Raw genomic sequence first — 23,088 nt, forward strand, 5'->3', positions numbered from 1 at the left:
TATATTCAGTGTATAATTCAAATACATTATTAAACTCGTATTATTAAAAAATATATAATTTATAATCAACTTTACTAGAATCATACTGAAATACTATTCAATTAGAATAAACAGAGATCTTTTACAATTTTGAGTCTTCTAACAAATGCCCATAACAAAATATTTATTTTCGCTACACATCGCGCAGTCTTAGCTCCGTCGAGTAAACTCATACAAAATACACTATAATACCGTGAATCACTAGTCATCGAGAACGTCGATTCATACCTTTATATCAAAGATAATTTGAGATAGAGGTGGATTGTCAAAGTAATATTTATAGCCACAGTATAAAATGTACTGCCATCTTTCGACACATGATTAAAACTTTTAGAACGCCATTTGTCTTCGATCTTTATTTTTTCACGAATATGTGTTGAATTTGTTAAATATCAAAAAGTATAAGCCTAAGATATGGCGGCATCTTTTCGAGAGTTTTAATCATGTGTCGAAAGATGGCAGTAAATTTACTGTGACAATCCACCTCTATTTCAAATTCTTTTTGCTTATATTAAGCTACTGAGTATGCACCGCGAACGCACGACCTCAACAAACGAGGGAAAGCAACGAATATGATGGTATGAAGCAGTCACACGAGGCGACTACCGTTACCATACGTTTATGATTACTTCGCTCCAACAGCTAACTGTCAGGCGGTCGTCTTTAAAATGCTATCTGAAATGCAAGGATAGTCTTGAACAATGTTTTCAAAGCCGAGTATTAACGGACACGACATTTGTATCCATATCGATTACAAATTCGAAACAAGTGATACACTAACATATTTGCAACATTCAGCGTCTGTATATGAGAAATACTTCCACGAAAGAAAGCATCACTACAGAAAACCATCAACAAAACAATTCCACATAGACTACACGGACATTAGGTGCACTTGGAGCGCCTTGGACTTATTACACCATAAACCTTGATGGTGGTATTCCACCTGTCCAATTTCTTGGTTCAATATGCATTGCGTCTCGCTCTCTCATTAAGCGAAATGTGAGACGCAAATACAAACTGGACTCAGAAATAGGACAGGTGAAATATCACCCTTAGCTTTGTAACTCTTCTTTCTAATTACGACTAAACTTAGCAACGCAAACCAAGAATACCGTAGTTTACATAGCGTGGCTTCATTCAAACATTGATCATTATTTTAAGAATATTGATCTATTTTTTTTTTTGTTTTATTGGGTAAATCAACCTCAATTAGCAAATCGATAACAAATTGCCATTTTAGCGTAACCGGACCGTTTTGTAACTTTCCATGCCGCATGTGCGTATTTCTTTCACTATTTTTAATTATCTATAAAGGGTACTTACCCAGAATTATAAAGAATCTAATATTTTTGTACAAATGTTAACTATATGTGCTAAGGGTTTACAATTTTATTAAACAACTGGGCAGTACCCTCTATGAGTACAAAATTCACAGCATGTTTGCTTAGCGAATTGTCTAACAAAACAACGCTAAGAAGTTGACTGATAGCGCCTAAGTTCCAGTTTTTCTCATTCTTTAGACTCTTTTGCTAATCCTACAAGTAGAAAATCGCGGACGTAGAATAAACGCCAATTTTAACCCCCATCGGTTGCTAAAATACTCAAACAGCGGGCGAAAAAATCTACCCACCACTTTCGAATCGAAATCGATATTCAAGGAGTCGCGATTCGTTCGATAAGCAGACGTACTAGCCAAACAACGCTATAGACCCATAAGCTTATAGTCGAGTAGCGGGCGAGAACTGCCCTTTCTCTTTCTAATCTGTGCAAAAGGGGTTTCCCAGTAGGCAGAAGTACTGGCCCATCAGTCAGAGTTGGCACTGTGTGCCGCGGCGGGCACCACGGCGCCACGGGCGGCGTGGCGGGCCGCGCCTCGCACGGCGACAGTATTTAGGAAGATGTCAGAGATATCAAGGTAATGAGCGACATGTCAGTGTTGGTACTCGCGGCCGCGGCGGCGCCGCCGTCACTCGGCGTCGGCGTCCTTGTGCGGCGGCGGGCACCACGGCGCCACGGGCGGCGTGGCGGGCCGCGCCTCGCACGGCGACGAGATGGACAGGCTGTTCAGGAGGATGTCGAAGATTGTGTCCTGGAAACGAAATAAATAATTGTAGATAACAAGACATTTTATCCAAAGCAGCAAATATCCTTTTGACCGCCAAAGTCGTCCTTCGTGCATTTCAACAAGGTTCACGATGACGGACCGCACACGATGGGCGTGGCGTTCAAAGAAAATCGAAAATTAGTTGCGAGTCGAATAACTTTGAACAGCGCATTGTAGTTGGCATGGTGGATGGAGGACGGGGTAGTGCACATCCACCGACCCGCTGCGTAGACATTGTAAAGAAGGCCTGCCAGGGCTTATTATTAGAAACGCAGAAAATCGTACAAAATGTGTGCACAAAACAACGAACTCATGCGGTCGCGGCCCCCAGTCATGAAAATACGAGAAAGAAAAAGGTCGAGCATAAAATGGGTATTTTTGGTAGACTTTATTTTTATTAGTGATTGCGAAGAAAGTATACATGAATATTACATGCGTATGTTATAGCAAAGAGAGTTTGAAAAAAAGGTGTATTATCAAAGAAAACATTGTAGCGACGTAAATTTACTACCATCTTTCAACACATAATTAAAACTTTTAGAACGCCATTTGACTTTGATCCTTATTCTTTCATGGATATGTGTTCAATTTGTTAGATCTATATATTAAGATGGCGCCACTTTTTGATATTTAACAAATTTAACTCATATCCGTAAAAGAATAAGGATAAAAGTCAAATGGCGTTCTAAAAGTTTTAATTATGTGTCGAAAGATGGCAGCAAAATTACGTCGCTACATTGACAATACACCTCTATTACATAGTTAAGATTATAAAGTTTTGGACTCGATTGTCAAGTCAATATAGGTACCGTATACGTAGATGGGTGGGTATAGGTTGTTTGGTCAACGTATTAATATAGGTTTTCATAGATGAGTTTACACTAGAGCATAAAAAAAATCATTTTAAGCAAGCTACAGACTACTAGCGAAAGTACTCACATTGTAGTCGAGCATGGAGTCGACGTTAGTGACTATTTCCGTGGGCGAGCCGACGCACGGCCAGCTGTAGTCGCTGCTCGCGGGCGACGGCTGCGCGCGCTCGGGCGTGCCCGGCGGGCTCAGGAAACATCCCACCGCTCCTGCAGTAGAACACAATATAACTAAACAATCAGCCGCGCTAAAACTATATAATGTTTGCCAGCCGGCGATCAAAAAATGTAAGCGCTCGGTTCATCGATGCGGGCGTAGAAGTGGGAGCTTAGTTACGCTTCGTTGACGTGTCTGAGATGGGTTCCGTCCATTTGGCATAACTTCCGTGACCCGAAACTCATCTGGCATAACCTATTTGGCAAAACTGTTTTTCGACGAATATTAAAATTAAAGCGTCGGTTTGTAATGGGAAATAATTAAATGATAAGCCGTTTTTAAAACTGATTTGCGAAGAAGGAGCGGGGCATACTGATACAGGTTTCATTCACACAAAAGGAAGTCCCAACCACTGATGGCAATTTGTAAACAATGCTTGATAAGGAAATAAACAATATTCCATTTATTCATTTTTCATGCCCGTTAAATCAAAAGGTCACCAAAATGTCAAGGTCATCTAAAACTGAATCAAAGCACCCTACTATCCACGTGGTCTTGTCTGTCCTACCCCTAGAGAGCAATTGCGAAAACGGAGGCGCGGAGGGAGGGCAGCCCTCCGGACAGAGCGCGGGAACGAGCGAGGCGAGCGGCTGAGGCTGCGAGCCGAAGGCCATCAGCAAGCCGAAGCTGCGGAGCCGAGTGTAGTGACCGTGCTCCGTCACGCGAGGGCGGAAGGGCTGCCCACATCCAACAGCTTTATGTAGTCGTGAATTTCGAAACATTCGGCAAATTTATTTCTGCCAAAAAAGTTATTATGCAGAATAGAATTATTACAAAAAAAAATATGCCAACAAAAAAAATAGGGGAACCGTCCGAGATGGGTATGTGTAACTTTTTGCTAGTATTACCGCAAGTCGGCCTGGAGTCAGCGACGCGCCGCAGCTGGCCGGGCGAGCTGGGCGGGCGCGGCGGGCGGCGGGCGCGCGGGCGGGCGGCGGCGGAGGGGGAGGGGGCGGGGCCGACGGGGGCGGAGGGGGCGGGGCCGGCGCCGCGCGCGCCCGCCCAGTGCCGCTTCGTCGACGTGTCCGACGTGGGGACGGGGTCCGTGAACTCGGACGTGGATTTCGGACCTGAAAAAGGAATCATTTTACAATCGGCCAATCGCATACGTTTCAAAAAATGTGCTCATATATTTTCTTGGATTTCGTGCACTCGTGAACTCAACATACGACTAAGTGTTTCCCATATAGGCGTGTTGAGGCTTTGAAACTATATGAAAATTCGCTATGTTACAAAACGACTGATAGAACGTTACATATTTACCCCCTTATTCATAAACGTGTACTAAAGTTACGATGCCGCTAATAATCGTCTGTCCCTTTCCGACGTATTGGTATGATGGAAAGGGACAAACGATTATTAGCGGCATCGTAACTTTAGTACACGTTTATGAATAAGGGGGTTAGTCTTATATTATAGACGATAGTTTCCCGGTCAGGCTGCTGCTTTAAATTTTAGCGAGATGAAATTCACTTATTTTTTTCGCAAAATTCTACTCATTTACGTTGTCCGTATAACATGTCCAAGTAATAATACACAACTCACTATGTTTAGACTTGGTCAGGCCGTTCATCCGCATCAGGTTGAGGAGCAGCATGTCCGTGGCCTGGTCGTCGTGGCGCGCCTCGGGCACGCCGTGCACGGCGCACAGGAGTCTGCTGATTATTTCGGAGCTGGCGGCCGTCGGGAGCGCGCAGGCGCCTTCGATATCGTTCTCACCTGTACGAATACGACGAATGAGTATATGACGGGCACAAAAACCAGAATTTTAATAACGTTGTTTTAGTAGGGTTGAAAAATATAGATATTATTTTGACAGAAAGAATCCTGCAGAGAACAGATGTAGGTATACAACCATTTAGCAAAATTTTCTATCGGTTTATTTTCCTCGGTTCTAAAATAAATTGCATATACAAGTAAAAATAATGTTATTTTAATAAGAATATTGTAAAAGCCTAACTTAACAAACGAAATAAATAAAGGATATAATCGTTATGGTATAAGTGCAGTCACTTATAATAATATGTTACATTACGAAGGCCACAAAAATATCTGACACAGTCTTATTTGTAGCGCAATAAGAGTCAGACATCAGTTACAAGTGACTGTACATAACAGTATGAAATAAATTAGAAACCATTGAATAATACTCACTAGCAATGTAGGTACCTACTTTAAGCATAGCAAGTAAAATAAAACTAGCATGTTATTAATATCGTATTTATAAGATTAACGGTATTTTTCACCACTTGGAAATAACAACTAATTATTTACTATCCAACACATACCATCAAATATATTTAAGAGGACAGAGTAGCTTTGCGATCCTAGCGAAATAACGGTACTTTTTCTATGAAATTCCATTTCGGGAGAAAACGTTTTCCACCAACTAAATCTCAACAAATCACTTTGAATTTGATGTCGATCGCTTCAGCATAATATTTTTTAGGTTTATAGGTTTAATTTTTTTTAACAAAATAAAAAATTGTGTCGCAAACTTGGAAAAAAGGAAACCTATGAACCTAGTTTATCATTGTGTCAATATCATGGAAAATGGAAAATATTTAGAAGTGGAAAAACGTTTACTCTTTTTTTATGGACGACCACGTCTTCTTAATTCTATGGCTTAGTCGGATAGTCTGATATATTTGTTGGGATTCTTCATCAAACATAATAATCAACTTAAACAGTATTATACCCCTCACATTTCATTTTTATATGGAGTAGCGGTGATGTAAAATGTTTGCAGTCATTTTTTGGAAATTTGGCATACTAATTTATTTAGATATGTAACAGTTTAGTAAAAAAATACAGTAAAAACAATTCTTCAATTATATTTTTAATTGAAACTTGGAGGACCATCTTTCGTTTCTAATATACTTAAGCAATGATAAATGCTTGTAAATATTTCACCTTTGCCATGTACTTTGTACAACCAAGGGTTTAAAATAGTTCGACATTCATCAGCGCGAGAGCATACTAGGGGTAACGGAAATTAGAGCATTTAATAGCGTCCTCAGAGGATTTTTTTTAAAAACATCGCTTAGGAGGTGTTTACCATTAAATATACCTCTTTAATACAATAAGCCGTTAGAAACTAGCATTTAAAATTCTTTAACAGAAATTATTCAATACTTTGTTTTTTAACTAAAATAATTTAACTTTCTAATAAGTTACCGAAATTAAAAATCATATAATATAACACAGTGACCTCCTCGTTACCTGTGCTTCATAAAACAATTGTTAAATCGATTTTAGATGTTAGAATAGTATAATCAGTTTTGCAATTGCCAGATAATATTGATCGGACTATAATTGTTAACGCCTATTTAAACGTGTATTTCTGTGGCATTACACGTTTACCAAACCTCTGCATGCCAATAAAAATAATTTATCTCGCTAGTCGCCTCGCCATTCGACCGCATATTAAGTCCAGGGCATAGCTGTAGCTTTCTACTGACCATTCAGCGCGATAAATAAGCCGATTATATAAAACTATCGGTCTCTACGCAAATGTATTTTTTTCTCCGCTGAGGCTTGGCAATCTTGTAGCTTCGAGATGTCATTATTTAACCCCTCAACTCCAGCACTTCCAAATATAAGACCTCTAACTCCCAGGCGTTTCTGACTTTTCATACATCGCTAATAATATTTCAACAGCGAAATTGCCTCGTTCTGTCAAGAAACAACGTTTTCGGGCTTAAAATGCTGAAACAATTTAGATTAGATAAAGTAGGTAGTTTGAGTCCAGGGAAAGGAAATAGGATAGTTTTTATCCCGGAAATCATTCTTCAAAGAGGTGGAAACGAGGATTGACGCAGACAAAGTCGCGGGTAGAAGGCAGATTACTCTGAATTCACGTGTCTCCCATTGTCACGATATCGGACGGTGACGGTGGGAATCTGCCTTGGTAGCGTCTATCGGCGTGATTTAGCGACGGTGGGAGTCTCGAGGTCCAGGTGTGTATTGGTCTATTGGTCCTGCTGCGGGCGCTGGCGGCGCGCAGAGTAGGGCTGCGCGCGGCGGCGGTGGCGGTAGGCGCAGTACACGCGGCGCGGCTGCTCCGCGCACCAGCTGCACGACGTGCCCGTGCCCGACGACGCGTCTGGGAGGGGAGGGGAGGAAGGAAGGTTAGGATTAAGGACGCGACGACTATGATTCCCCCGGTTACTCCCCTCCGCGCTCCGTGTATGCCAGACTACTAGTTTAGGTATAGTCTCGCGAAACAAATATCTAATTGTCTAGTAGCGAGGCGCTTTCTTTGAGACCGTTTCTCTATACAAACGTAGTCCCTATTTTCCTCTTTGGGTGGACATTATATAAAATATTATTATGCAGTTTCATTCGATTTTTTTACTTATCATAAAAGGTAGAAGCTTTTAAAAATTTTGGAGGAATTTGTTTTCTCTCCTAACTCTTATAATAATCAAAGAGGTTAGTATATAATAAAAGTGAAGTAAAAAAAAAAAACTATAAATCCGAATAAAAAACTAATTAAATTATTAAGAACCTCTGTTTTTTCTATTCTAATAAATACCATAAAAAGCTATTTTTAATGGAGATAATATTTGGTTTTCTTATTATTAATTCATTACTTCTGTAGGAGTTCTTCTTTGTTTTATCTGAGCGAGATGAGTCTAGATACCAAATACAAAATAGCCCCACCAGGTTACCCGAATGGCCTTGGGGCCATGAGCTGAACGGATACATATTCGTAATAAAGTTTAGTTTTTTTTACAGAAAATTACCTTTCTAAAAGGGCAAACTGTACTCTGATTGACGCCTGGATTTACAACTATGATAGCCCGTTCAATATTACCTGGCATATTTCGGCTTATATTTAAACAAAGTAATAATAAATAAAATAAATCTGATTAATAAAGCCTATCGTAATCGTATTCGTGGAACGACTCTAAAACTTATAGTGGAGCATACGCGATGAGCGAAGCGAAGTGAGGAACCGGGAGATTCATTTAAGTTATTGTTGCTCTGTGGCTATAGATCGGAAAAGGATGAGGGTTTTATAACCTCCGGATTACAAAGGGGAAGGTTCAGAATAAGGGCTAAAATACACATAATCTCTTCTTAAAGGTGCATCCATCAACCCCGCAGTTTAGTGAAGTAACACTGTGCAACACGGTAACATTTGGTAACATACGTCAGAAAAAGGCGTTACTCCACAAAAAGGCGGAGTGGAACAGAATCATACCTGAAATGAACTGATGACGCGTTAAAATACTCTTAAAGCTATTCTTACCCGACATGGTTTCTTCGTCGACGTCGTTCTCCTCGTTGGAGTTGTCGTCTGCGTGACATGGATTGTTTTCATCCGTGAACACTTCCAGTTCGCTGAACATCAGGTCCTATGGAAAATATATGCAGAATTATAAGTTAAAGCGCTTTTCCAGTAATCTAATCCCCATCGACTCACCATCAAGGTTTTCGCATCAACCGGCTTATGAAATTTTGCGTGAAAAGAACAAGAACATTTTAAAAATGTGTACTTATTTTGATGTTTGTAGGGTAAATGATAGCTACTCGGTATATAAGTCAGGAATTAAAATCAGGAGCAACTCCATCGAAATGTAGACTTTAATGAACTTGCTTTAGACGAAAGCTGCTCACCGTCCCGCTGCCCGCAGGCGGTGAGCCCGCGGTCTAATATCGAGAGAATCACAATGTGTTTGTATTACGCTAGGATACTAGCATTCAAAAGAAAGGGACGAGTATAATTTTCCTGGTTCTTACTGACTGAGAATTTGTGTTTGTGTTTGCTATAGCACTAAAGTAAAGAAGATTCTATTGGTAAACGTGTGTAGCGCTGTCTAGGAGGGAGGCCGAGTACACTATATGCACTTGTGGTACTGACCCCCGCGTCGCTGCTGGACTCGGAGGCGAGCGGCGGCGCGGGCGGCTCGCGCGGCTCGGGCGCCGGCTCCGGGCCCGCGCCCGCGTTCAGCTCGGGCGACGACATCGACGCGCACAGCGCCGCTTCCGTGTGCGGGGCTTCCGACACCGGCACTGAGGCCACTGCTGTGACAAAACGTAAGTTAGCTCTTTGAACGCCACGCTTATCGTGTTCGGCGCGTCATCGTGAACTTCAGAATCACACTGGCTGAAACTGTCTACTCTTATAGCCCAATATCAACCTTCATCACACACCCGTCACTTGACGTCTCTGGCGGTCAAACTGTTACTAGAGCTATCCTTCTATTTACAATATTATTTAGTTTTACCTGTCCCGCATGTAATCGAACCTTACGAGGTAAATTAGACGCACTTTCCAAAACTTCACATATTTACTAATCCAATCTGTTTTTAAACACAATAACCGAGGGAGCAGTCCCAACACTATCCGGTGAACGGTTCCAAGCCGCCACGACACGATTGGACAAAGTATGATATGCAGGTTTAGTAGTAGTGGGAGTGACTGGGTCAGGCGGTTGTAAAACATTATCGCTCGTGGTTACTGTCAGGATGTAAGTGAGTGGGCTACTCACTAGCGAGGTCCCCCTTGCTGGGCGGGTGCGGGTGCGCGTGCGGGTGCGGGTGCGCGTGCGGGTGAGGGTGCTGGCGCGGCAGCCGGCTGGGCACGCGCTCGGGCGCGCGCGGCGGCGCGGCGGCGCTCAGCAGCGTGTGCAGGCTCACCAGCGCCATGCTGTCCGCGCCGCCCCCGCCGCCGCCGCCGCCGCCGCCGCTGCAGCCCAGGGAGTTCGCCGACCTGGACCAACAAACACTCGGCACCTATTATAAATAAACCTGAACGCTTCCTCAGAAGACCTTCCCTAATTTTTTATGAATAATTACTGACATTCAATTATGACAAAAAAAAAGAGGACAGATACTAAGAAATGTAATAGATTGTCGGACACGTCGTAGTTGCAGGCCTCTCCCAATAATACCAGCATCGGGGATCCTAATAAATACATAAATTTTCACTTCTCATGCTCGTCAAAATAACATTGTGGTTTATAAAATCACCTATAATGACCCTTATTGGCTTAGCAATAAAATACTATTTCTACCATACAAACTGCCACTGCTGCAGCTGATGGCCGGCGCGCCCCCGACCGGCCCGAGTATGATTTTTTAGTCTTGAATATTTATTCGACGTAGTACGGTAAAATAAACTATAGGACATTGTAAGAGGGGACGGAAAACCGCTGAAAGATTGACAAGTGAGTTTGAGGGCCGACACGTTAGTTACGTTAGTTAGTTAATTAATTAGTTAATAATACGAGTCCATCTTAAGCGTATACGGCGGAGGATTACATAGTGCTTTTCACGACTACTGCGAGGAAATAAGAAAATATTTGCATAACTTTAATAGAATAAATATATATACTATTGGCGTGAAGACAATTGTTGAAAGAAAGGATGTATTTTTGTCAGGAACATTTATATTTTCTTCACTAGAAGAACTCATTTTTATAGCGTAGATACGTGTTTCTTGTATTTTTTAATCAAACACAATTTACACTATCCAATTCAGTAAGTATTTTCCAATCCCGCCTTTTTTACTTTTTTATCACTTTTAAGAGGCGTTTTTCTGTTGTTTGCTTCAAACCAACTCTAAGCTTAGAAGCGTTTTTGCTAAAAAACCACAAACAGCTACAAAAGTAAAAACGCCTTAATTTTGACGTTTCTTTTTTTATACGAGTAAATAAATAACCTAATTTTATTTTTGAAGAAAAAACTTGCGCCAAATAAAAAGACCTTTTACTTGTACCAATGACAGATGATGATAACAATGATCACCAATGACAGATGGTGATAACAATGATCACCACTGACAGATGGTGATAACAATGATCACCAATGACAGATGGTGATAACAATGAAACATTGTAGTAGTGGTGGTTCAGGTGCTACAGCAGGTTTTACATCATATTGCCACATTTCCGAACAGTGGCGTGAAAAAGATATTGGATATTTCTGTATATTTTCCTCGCAATTTAAGTGAAGGGCGGAGTATATAACTCGGGCATAAATGCCCCATTTTATCCTCAAACTATATCGGGCCTCGCTTTCGCTCGGGCCGAAAAATTGTCGCGCGATTGGGTCGCTTTATGCCTTTAGTTGTATGATTTACTATTAGACCCCATGTTGTATTTTATATCGTACAATACCTGGAAGTGGACGGCAAGTTGACGGGCAGACGGCGGTCGCCGTAGTCGCCGTAACCGCACGCGCCGGCGGACTGGACGTCGTTGTTACGGGACTCTTCGAACAGCACCGGTGTCAGGGATCCTGATAATAGGACATTACTACAGAAGCCGGGAAAGGGTTGCCGGCCGAGTACATATAGACAGGATAGGATAGTTATCGAGGCCGGCAACCCCTTTTCACGCCGAGGTATGTAGTGCTTTTCTCAAACATGCAATAAATTAAATAAATAAACTACAATAAATCAAAGATTTATTCCTAAAAAAACTAAAAGTAAACTAGACAAAAGATAACACGTATATTACTATTTATTTCATTATATTTCTAACTTGGATTGAATAGAAAACAGATATAGTTCGTGTTATCTACGATGACGCGCAAATTTGTCAAATAGTAGAGCGTCGCTGACGGCGTTGCCGTCGACGGGCTTGTTCTGCGCCGGGTTGTCGTTGTGGGTAGCCTAGGCAGTTGGAGCCGCGGTCGTCGGAAGCTTGTTGTCAACAAACCTGGACTCATAAGCCGCTGGCCACTGACAGTTGCGTGCGGCGAGTATTTCCACTGTCCAGCGAATAGTAGAGCGTCGCTGACGGCGTTGCCGTCGACGGGCTTGTTCTGCGCCGGGTTGTCGTTGTGGGTAGCCTAGGCAGTTGGAGCCGCGGTCGTCGGAAGCTTGTTGTCAACAAACCTGGACTCATAAGCCGCTGGCCACTGACAGTTGCGTGCGGCGAGTATTTCCACTGTCCAGCGAATAGTAGAGCGTCGCTGACGGCGTTGCCGTCGACGGGCTTGTTCTGTGCCGGGTTGTCGGTGTGGGTAGCCTAGGCAGTTGGAGCCGCGGTCGTCGGAAGCTTGTTGTCAACAAACCTGGACTCATAAGCCGCTGGCCACTGACAGTTGCGTGCGGCGAGTATTTCCACTGTCCAGCGAATAGTAGAGCGTCGCTGACGGCGTTGCCGTCGACGGGCTTGTTCTGCGCCGGGTTGTCGGTGTCGGAGGCCTGCGCCGCTGGAGTAGCGGTTGTTGGAGCGCGGGTCGCCGCCATTGAGTTGCGGGACATTTCGAGTGACAGACGCTGGAAGGAAAACAATTGGTAAACATTGGAATGTAGAACACTTCATAACGCGTTTGTCTTCTTTCGTGTTAAGGTTTCTTAGACAATGAATCCTTGGGAAGCAGCGGAAGGTCTTGATGCCAGTTGACGTAATATGCTGTGTCATGTTCTATTAAAATACTGCTTCTTCCCATAAAATCTGACGCTGTACAACTTGTACGACCTTTGTCTTACAATCCTTGTATTTTCTCGAACATCGATATAATAAAATGGATTATTAAATCCGCCCTTAAATTGACATAAATCAGCGCTTAACAGTAATGAATGAATTGTTCTGTTTAGGAAAAAATGCGACAGAAGGGTCATGTTTTAGACGTTGTCGCATTAAGAGTAAGATTTTAATTATCAAGCTGCACTGTGTAAAGATTCACACCTCGTAGTTGTAATGAAACTAACCTCTTTGAGATCGTTAATTTGTAGGATGTGCTGGCTGCGCATGTTGATGAGCTGGTTGATGTACCACTGCTGGTCGCGGCAACGTTGGTAGAACGTCGGCGGCCGCACTTGGAACCTGTCCAATATAGTCTTGTATACAGATGTACAGTCAGCATCAAAAGTAGCGGATGAAATTACGCGCCAATAGTATCTGATATTCCGGATAACTTTTTCAAATACAGAAAAATTTCTAGAATTCGCGTTCAAAAGTATATATTTTACAATCTTTGTTGTTGTATATTAAACACATCACTTTTTGTTAAGCTTTTACAGAATGGTAGATACTTATGAAGCGTTATTTGATCCGCTACTTTTGATGCGGACTGTACAAGTTGCAAAAAGTAAAAAGTTGGGAAAGTTCATAGAAACTTTGCAAAATTTCTCATGAGTTTGGGGGAAGTTCCCATTTTGAAAAGTTTGCCAATCAAAATGTTGTGATATATCTAAAATCTTTCTAATTGGATTTTTATATAGAGGTTATATTACCGCGTCATCTTGTACCAACTTTTCTTCCACTTATTCAAAGAGGGACCAATCGCATACGTTTTGAGGGACACTTTGCCTATATATGTAATTATGTATAATGGATAAGACTGAGGTATGTCAGTATGAGGGCATTAGGGTTGAGATACCCCTCTCTAGCCAGCAGATCTTATCGGAACAACCGGTTGTAGCCCCAACTCTCACCAACCTCGAAATCGGACAACTCGCATGCAACGTTTTTCGATAAGATACTACAGTAATTCGTAACACATACCTCAGAATAAGGGTATCGGTGTCGGGGTTAAGGTATCCTTCACTAGCTAGTAGGTCCAGTCGGAAGAACCGGTTGTAGCCCCAGCACTCGCCGACCTCGAAGTCGGACGCGAACTCGCGGACGATGTTCTTGGACGGGTCGCGGGAGACTTGGTGGAGCATCTCCACTCGGTACTCGTATCTACGAACAAATAAATAAAATATTCATGGCCCCCGAATTTTTTTTAAACATGGATTGGTAACGCCAGAATCGAGTCGTAGGTACTAATAATGTAAGGTGATACCGCACGGAGGTCTCCGGCGGGCCATCTCTCAGCTCCAAGAACACATGTAGGAAGTTCCCAGTCAGTTCTCAGTAGTTGTAAGATTTTCATAGAATGTCAAAATGCAAGGCCAACTCACTTGAAGGTCTCCGGTAGGCCAGCACCGAGCTCCTAGAACACATAACAGACAAATAATTTCCTCGCACTACGCCATTCACACGGCAGCAAAGTCGGTTGACGTGCAGAGGCGCACAGCACCACACCACTCCAAAAGTCTGCTAGAACTCACTTGCAAGTCTCCGGTAAACTAGCGCCGAGCTCCAAGAACAGAGACAGGTAGTTCCCTCGTACAACACAATTTCCATTCGAGTACACAGTCAGTCGCCAACATAGCTCGTTGACGTAGAGGTGCAGAATATATTGCTAGTTTCTCATAGAATCACAAAAGCTCAAGGCCACTCACTTGGAAGTCTCTGGCAGTCCAGCGCTCAGCTCCAAGAACACAGACAGGTAGTTCCCTCGTACAACACCATTGCCGTCCGGGTACACCTTCAAACGCCAACATAGCCCGTTGACGTGGAGAGGGGCAGAATAAACGGGTGCGGCCGCGTGCTGGAGTTGCGTGAAGTTGGTCAGCGGGAAGGTGCTGCTGTCGTAGCTCGGGACGATCTCGCTGTTTAACACAGACAAACTGTACTAATACTTATTGTGAATTTAAAAGAAACGTTTTCAAGTTAGTTCCTGTCAGGTTTGCCGTGACCACCGGTTCGATTTTGTGGGAACCGATTGGTAGTTGATTTAGCCTACGAGCTACGAGTCACCTGGCATACGGCAAACGTGTCCCGCCCAGTCCCACTTCAGCTCGCTGAATAATCAAATTTCGCTTGGGCACAGAGCTGACTGATGTGGCTCGAAATTGATAAATGACCCATTTTTTGCGCATGTTCAGATGACGATGTCTCTTGCGTTACTCTATAATATCTTATATAATTTATCATGGTTTGGTCCCCGCTTGCCGTGTGCCACGTAAGCCCGTAAATAATAACCAACATTACGATAAACGGTTTTGTTACAACAAATTTCTAATCTGTGAAAATGTTGTAATTACATCAAACTTCGAACATCTCTGAAAAAAAGCAATTGATTTGACCTCTATTCTAATATCACTCGAGATGACGTTTTATTCGAAATGCCATTTCAATTGCATACAAATTCAACATATCTCGCATGTTAGTTGGTATCGAACGATATACTAAAGGTATAGGTAAAAAACTTAAGTAAGTCACCTGTTGTATGTAGTTGTGGCGTGTTCGAATAGACAATACATGTTTAAAAGACACACAAACAAAACAAATGTCTATTCGAACACGTCACAACTACATATAACATGTGACTTACTTAAGTTTTTTACCTATACGTCAGTTATCGATAAGAACTATTTCGGATTGCATATCTATCATTTGCTTGAAAATTACATAAATGATAGAATATGTTATTTATGATGCCTATTAAATTCAACAGTCACAGACATGCAGCTACTATTTAGCACCTTATTACAAAGCCATAAATACTACCACCTAAAAGGCCTTCTTGCACTACGCTACATACGCATGTATAAATATGTATAATATACGTATTATTCTGGGACGAAAGGGAGGGCGTTTTCTCGCTATAGGACACGCACACCGATCTATTTAATTATCGGACGCTGAATGTTGCTACCTACTTGCCTACTATTGTTTGGTACTAGACATAAATAAACAGTAATGTATGAATTACTATGCAAAAATGGTTTTAAATAAAAGACACAGGCCCATTTGTTGTATTTTGGATTCAATTTTTTTCGAGCAAGTTTTTTTTCTAATAACCATTTACGGCTAACAAATCAGTAAATAATTAAGCTAGTTTGGAAGTTTTGAAATGACCAAAGATTATACTCGTAAGCTAACTTAAAAACCTCAACGACAGAAAAACATACCTACCACAAATCTTTGCATTCCTCTCCTTGACAACTTTGACACTTTCTATACTTACATTTTTTGATTTGATTATCGTGAACAAAATTCGCGTGACAACAGAAATTTTATTTACCAGTATTAAATTCGGTTCATACGCACGTATGTCGCGTGACAAGCGTCAAGGTCGCAAGAGATAATTTTAACCGTACCTACCCATTTGTTCTTACCAAAGATATACACCGTGTTTTTATTGAATTCCGTTAACACCGGGGTATGGATAAGTACGTATTCCGTTAACACCGGAGTATGGATAAGTACGTTTAAGGAAACTAAATGGCTAATTTAAAAAAAAAAGTTTTTTTAATAATATTTTTTATTTTTGTAAAAAGTAATTAAATGTTGCATATAGCGTTGTTGTAACACGGGCATGACATTTAGTTCAACCAAACAATTGAAAACTGTGACATATCAATGTCATTTCGAACATCAATCGTCCGAGATAGTACTTACGTTAAGTAGCAAATGTATACACTCGTACTAAACACTGATCAATTCAAAATAGTGGGTAGTGAGTGACCCTGCCTATGAAGCCGATGGTTCCAGGTTCAAATCCTGGTAAGGGCATTTATTTGTGTGATGAACACAGATATTTGTTCCTGAGTCATGGGTGTTTTCTATGTATTTAAGTATTTATAAATATTTATATATTATATATATCGTTGTCTAAATACCTACAACACAAGCCTTAATGAGCTTACTGTGGGGCCTAGTCAATTTGTGTAATAATTTGTATCTATTTATCTATTTATTTTTTTGTAATTATTTTGTATTTATTTTTTGTGTTTTTTTTTTTGTAATACATAACATTATTTATTTAATCAATATGTAAACAGGCTCTAAAGCAAGCAAATACCGGTGTCTTTGTGAAAGTTGCTTAATTTAAGCTCAGAAATGCATCCTTGAAATTAACGGATTAAAAAAAACACGGTGTATATAACTCCGTATAAGATAAATAAAGTCTAAGAAAAAAATCATGTCTCGAAAAATCAAGAAAAATGTATGCTCGAACAGATGGCGATATACCTTTGGTGTATACTCGAGTAGATGGCGACACCGTTTGATATTTAACACATATCAGTGAAAGAACATGGCTCAAATAGCCATTGAGTCAAATATAATTTTAAAAGTACATAATATTATTATTACTTGTAAATAAATTATTAGTGTTATTACTCTAAGCTCTGCCTATTAAAATTGGTTTGCCCCTCGAAGCATAGACAGTTTTTTACATCTGTTCCAAAAATCTTGAGTGACGTAACATAAACAGTGGCTAATTTCGTCATCTTACCCAACAGCCCGGCTAGCTCAGTCGGTAGAGCATGAGACTCTTAATCTCAGGGTCGTGGGTTCGAGCCCCACGTTGGGCGCGTTTTTTTGTATCCTTATACTATAAGAGAGACTTCACTTTTTCAAACACGATTGTACGTTTAATTTTTATAGAACAGATGCTTTACAAAATTGCAAAATACAAGTCTAATGATTTGAATAACTTGAATCTTTGAAACAAAATTATAGTATGTCTTATTAAATAAAACGTTTTTACTTTTATTTCACAAAGTTAAGAAACAAGATATTCCAGAGAAGCTCAACACTATTAGGTAAATGGGCGCAACGTCCCTGAATACGAATTTCGTCGTAACCCTTATCAGCCCGGCTAGCTCAGTCGGTAGAGCATGAGACTCTTAATCTCAGGGTCGTGGGTTCGAGCCCCACGTTGGGCGCATCTTTTTTTCCTTCTTTACCAAAATGAAGATAAATGGGGATAATAACATAATGTAATGACCCCAGCAAACTAAATACAGCAAAATATTTGTTTTGTATATTTTTCTATTTAGTAAGGTAAAAATCCTGATTCGCGCTATCAAGAATTCTCTTGTAAATGACCTTAACCCTAAAGGATGGCGCTGCCCTATTTAGTGAAAATCCAGCATCGCGCTATCAACACTTCGTGTAATAATGACTGAAATAAATGATATTGAAATATTATTTGTTTAGTTTATGAGCGAGCGCGAATAGCACACTAGATGGCGCTGTTCCAAGTAATAAAAATTCTGAATCGCGCTATTAATATTTTTCTCGGGATAATGACCTCAAACGAATGCAATTTCTTTAATTCATGAATCTCGCACTAGATGGTGTTGTTCCGTGTCGCGAGAAATCGAGAATCCTACATCGCGCTACCAAGTTTACTAAACTAGCGAACGGAAAAAAACAAGTTTACGAATAGTTCACTACAGTGTTGTCACATCTACCAACTTTTGGGTAGATCTACCTATTTTGCCTGCGTTCTACCTATCTACCTCCCTCGGCCTGAAATCTACCTATTTTTCAAAATGGTACAATTGTAAGTAATTCTCAATACATGTGATGGAACATTACTTAATTTCTACCGAATTTAGATTCGATGTAATGAAAACTTGCCAAAGAAACAGATTATACAAGCAGATTCATTACCTACAAACAATGGAAATCCTCATTTTTGTTTACAATATTAAAGACTAATAAATAATTTGAAAAATTGTATATTTACACATTTTTAATCATAAAAATGTACTTGCTATTGAGTGGTACATCTACCTGTTTTTTATTTTAAAACCACCCATTTCTACCTATTTTTGCACCCTGTTCTACCACTTCGGCAAAATTGTATGTGACAACACTGGTTCACTAAATTAGTTTCGGCTCGTATTTTTCAAATTTATTTCGAAAAAAAACAATGCAAATTTTAGTTACAATACTTCCGAAAAAAAAGTTTTTTTAACTTGCTTACATAACAGAACTTACCTATGGAAATCCGCGGGAACTGGGGCAGTGACAAAGCTCGCCATAGGTTTCTTGCGCACTTGGTGAATCATCTTCGACAGGTCGCTACTCTTAGCTATTAGTTCAGACCTGTTGGAAACATATAGCTATAGCATTGGAATCTAATGATTGCGTAAATGATTAGAAATGATTATGCTAATGAAATGTTTGTCCTAATTAGGTTACGTGACAAAAATGTTTATGTTAAATTTATGAATGTAGTTCATATCCTTATTTTACCATTCATTAGAATACTCAATAATGAATGAGAGAGTGACACATACACATATAGAACATAACATGTAGTTTCCGAGGCAATCGAACCGATGGAAATACAACATGGTATTCCCAACATCTTGACAAAACACCACATTTGGCATTGTCTTTGAAACCATGAAGACAAAGCTGCTTCGAAACGGGGATAATTTTCAAGCCTATAAGTCCCATACATATGCGATTAAGTCTTTATCTTTACAAACTCTAGTTAGAATCGAAATTTTATTTTAAATCCTCCTTGTACAGTCACTACAGTCAGTGTGTGAATTATTTATAAAACCTTCCTAACATCATATTACAGTAAGTGACTATACCTAGTACTAGCATGTAGCTGATGCTCAATCTCCTGCAGCAAATGCTCAAGCTGCTCAGTCTCCTGTGTGAGACTGTTCTTCTGGCCCATCAGCGTGAGCAGCTTGGCCTTGAGCGCAGAGTCCAGGCGGGAAATCATAAGTTCGACGGCGTTGCGAATTTCGCGAACGCGCTCGTCTTTGGCAGCTCGGACTGATTCTACGTTCCGCTCCTAACGGGACAGAAAACAGATTTACCTATTTCTAGTAACAAGAAATTATTTTTGTATATTTTAACCATATAATATTTCCTTATTTGCTATAATAAAGTCGTGAAATTACTCTTTGTTGCAGGTCCCACAATTGTTTCTTGCAACATGTCTTAAAGTTCTCAAAACATTCCTTGATATTTATATAAAATGTTGTATGTTATTACAAAATGTATATCCTTGCTCAGAATGATTCCATATTGGGTCAAAAATGAAAATCAATATTAATTCTAAATTCTTTTCTTTCTTCCTCGCGTTGTCCCGGCATTTTGCCACGGCTCATGGGAGCCTGGGGTCCGCTTGGCAACAAATCCCGAGAATTGGCGTAGGCACTAGTTTTTACGAAAGCGTCTGCCATCTGACCTTTCAACCCAGAGGGTAAACTAGGCCTTATTGGGATTAGTCCTCACGATGTTTTCCTTCACCGAAAAGCGACTGGTAAATATCAAATGATATTTCGTATGTAAGTTCCGAAAAACTCATTGGTATGAGCCAGGGTTTGAACCCGCGACCTCCGTATTGCAAGTCGCACGCTCTTACCGCTAGGCCACCAGCACTTCAATATTTAATTTTAAATATTAAACTTAAATTCATTTTCTGGCTAAGATATTTAGACCTCCATGGTGATATTTATGAGATATTAATTAATTATGTTATCAAATGTCATTTAAAATATTTGTACATTTTGTACCAAAATTTAAAGTCACAAACTTTCCCACAGCTAAGTGACATCCTTGCCAAATATAAATGTATGTTTGTGCATGCACAGCACAATGCATTCTCTAAGGGGGTCACAAGGTCAGAGAGAGTAGCTTCTGCTTAACACAAAAGATTTGCCAAAAATATATTTGCTTAACTTACAATTCTTTATACTTACGAAGGAAAGAATATAACAGTTGGCAAAATACATTTACATCAATCTTTAAAAAAAAAAAATGTCATCAACTATACTCATCAAATCAATTATTTGGCTGAAAGTTTCAATCACTGTTTCCAACATTTATTAGGTCTACTAATTTTGTGTGTATGTAGTTTGGCTAGCTAGAACATAGGAATAGCCGGGCCGGGTTTTCCTCGCCCAAGTGCGCGGCATCGCCCGAGGCACCTCTACACTGGCCGTATTGGGCGTGAGGAAGTTGCCTCACGCGTATGCTCGCTCTGTGTGGACCCAGCTAATTAAGTGTGATTTAAAAAACACCTCTGTGTACACACACAAAGCAAGAAATAAATGAAAAGAAACACATATGACTGCGATTTTAAACAGTGCTACTGCTACTTGGCAGATGTGAGTCCATCCACTCCATCTCAGTAGCTCTTACGAACTATAACTATTTGTTGTAGTATAAAATTGATGTCTGTAGGAATTTCAACAAGCATATAAATTCCGTACATGGCGAGAAGAAGTTGATAACTCGAGATGTAAAATTGAAGAACTTTGAACCTTATGTAATTCTATTTTAAATTCAAATTACTTCAATTTTATCTCATGAGTTATCAACTTCTTCCCGCTGTGTACAGACTTATGTTATAAAAGGAATTAAGAGTAACAAGAATTTTAGCTAAGTCATAACACACGGATAAATCAGTTTAAGCATTTCAGATTCGGTAATGTATGTCACATAAAAATTGTTTACTATAATTTCTTGCTTTCTTTTTTTTAATCACAGACTAACTACCATATGATTATTTTTTCATTAGCACATGATTTATTAATTAGAAAATCACTTACCACATCTTGAACTAAACTAATAAGCTCCATGAGCCTTCGTCTCAGCTGCGACACCTCATCGCGGATCTGAGTCACATGTTGCTCATAAACCTCCTCCAGGGGCTTGAATGTGTGGCCGGAATGGGTGCCACCCCACAGTGCACACTGGTGGCAGATACACCGACGGCAAGTCCAACAGTACACTGTGAGTTTCTCTTGATGTGTTGGGCATCTAAAAATGATACATATAGTATATATTAAAATTATTCTAACTAGTTAAGTTGTTGTTTTCATAAGTTGTTTATTCACTTTTCTATCACACCAGTCTTATGCTGCTAATTATAATTAATTTAAGATAAGCATGAATATTGTAGTCAATTTTATGAAATATATTACTGTAAAAAAAGGACAAATGGTTCTGTTTTTATAATTTTTAAACTGAGTCTTACTGTACCTAATTGACAATATGATCATATACTTAATTGTTGGGTTTTGCAATGGTAACAACTACTAAAGATTATCAATCAACTACTTCTCATTATTCCAATAGTAAACAATAAGATTCCATCTTTCTGCATTGTAAACAAAGGTCAAGGATAAAAATAACGCAATTCCTTTCACACTAACTAGTCTAACTGATTGCAAATTATTCCATAGCAACAACAGTTGTTTACTAACCTATCTCTAAAGCTCTCCCTCTGCGTGGCAGAGTTGGTCTGTTGCATAGTCTCTATCTGCTGCGTGACCTCTTCCACCCAGCGGCAGTTGACCAGCTCATGTAGGTGTAGGGAGGCGCGGCAGTGAGGGCACTGCGAGCGCTGCTCCGTCAGCCACCGCCGAACGCAAGCATAACAGCACAGCTTCGAGCAGTGCGGACACAGGTGCGCGTCCACCAGCTTTTCCATACAGATGAAGCAGCGGAACACCTCCGCCAACGTCTACAAACATACCCAAACTCGTAAAACACATCCCCTAACTGTTCAACAAAATCTAGGCCAACAATTACCTCCACAATCTGCTCCTCGCCATTTCCATTCCCTTTGTCTCCCCTCGAGGCCATATTTAGGGATTTAGTTTCCTTATTCCGGATCTAAACGGTTTATCACCATAATTTAGACATTCATTATCATACTCTTGTTCGAAAAAAACAATTAGACATTTCACAATACTCTCGTCAACGAGTTCATACGATGCAGTACGAACGGAACCGAGAAACAAATCAACTACTTCCGTGTTCGAATCGCAATCGAATCAAAATAAAAACAAAACGGAAATGTTACCCTACTCGAGTGTATAAACTCCCGAAGAATGTGGTTATGAAGAGTAGGTTATACTATACTCGACGCGGCCAAAGATGATCCCCATGACAATAGGGTTGTTTCCATCTACAAATCTTAGGGCAGAATTGTATCCGAATAAATCCTTTTGGATTATAAGAACATGTTAAACTACTTTTAGGGGACCTGTAATGACCATATTTTTGTAAATATTGAATTTAAAATATCTTTTGGCAAACGTCACGTAACCAAACTCGAAAAGTCATTGAAGATTCTGATGACGTCACAACTCTCGGATTGACACTGTTGACAGTTAGGCGGTAAACAACAATTTTCTTAACGACATAATCCGTCGGTCACTTGCCACCGTCAACGTTCCGGCTATACTGGAGCCTGCCGGTATTGCCAGAGACGATGGCAAGAGACCAGACGGGATGTCTTTGATTCCGTGGAGGATGGGACGTGTGCTCGTGTGGGACGCAACT

At 40.4% G+C, this 23,088-nt stretch overlaps 1 protein-coding gene and 2 non-coding genes across 3 annotated transcripts; 2 read left to right on the top strand and 1 right to left on the bottom strand.

Annotated features, from left to right (window-relative positions):
- Positions 1–504: 504 nt before the first annotated feature.
- Positions 505–22,616, bottom strand: LOC133520985 (uncharacterized). Its single transcript, XM_061855705.1, has 18 exons — positions 22,333–22,616; positions 22,005–22,264; positions 21,348–21,558; positions 19,374–19,582; positions 18,766–18,873; positions 14,427–14,636; positions 13,702–13,881; positions 12,906–13,020; positions 12,108–12,470; positions 11,905–12,037; positions 11,362–11,482; positions 9,733–9,953; positions 9,102–9,265; positions 8,490–8,595; positions 4,778–4,951; positions 4,081–4,302; positions 3,086–3,225; positions 505–2,131 (listed from the first exon to the last, which is right to left on the bottom strand). Exons 1-18 carry the CDS (start codon positions 22,384–22,386, stop codon positions 2,009–2,011), a joined length of 3,114 nt encoding a protein of 1,037 aa, XP_061711689.1. The 5' UTR covers positions 22,387–22,616; the 3' UTR covers positions 505–2,008.
- On the top strand, positions 17,276–17,348 carry Trnak-cuu (transfer RNA lysine (anticodon CUU)). Its single transcript has one exon. It is a non-coding gene; the product is annotated as a tRNA-Lys (tRNA).
- Trnak-cuu (transfer RNA lysine (anticodon CUU)) lies at positions 17,630–17,702 on the top strand. Its single transcript has one exon. It is a non-coding gene; the product is annotated as a tRNA-Lys (tRNA).
- Positions 22,617–23,088: the final 472 nt, after the last annotated feature.

Source organism: Cydia pomonella, chromosome 9 (genome assembly GCF_033807575.1).
Source record: "Cydia pomonella isolate Wapato2018A chromosome 9, ilCydPomo1, whole genome shotgun sequence".
NCBI lineage: Eukaryota > Metazoa > Arthropoda > Insecta > Lepidoptera > Tortricidae > Cydia > Cydia pomonella.

Bases quoted from the DNA above. Each gene is read 5' to 3' on its own strand.
- LOC133520985 (XM_061855705.1), bottom strand. From the start codon at position 22,386: ATGGCCTCGAGGGGAGACAAAGGGAATGGAAATGGCGAGGAGCAGATT. The intron at 12,471-12,905 runs GTTAGTTTCATT...TTTTCCTTCCAG, and splicing joins AAATTAACGATCTCAAAGAG to CGTCTGTCACTCGAAATGTC. The intron at 4,303-4,777 runs GTGAGTTGTGTA...TTCCTTTTTCAG, and splicing joins CCTGACCAAGTCTAAACATA to GTCCGAAATCCACGTCCGAG.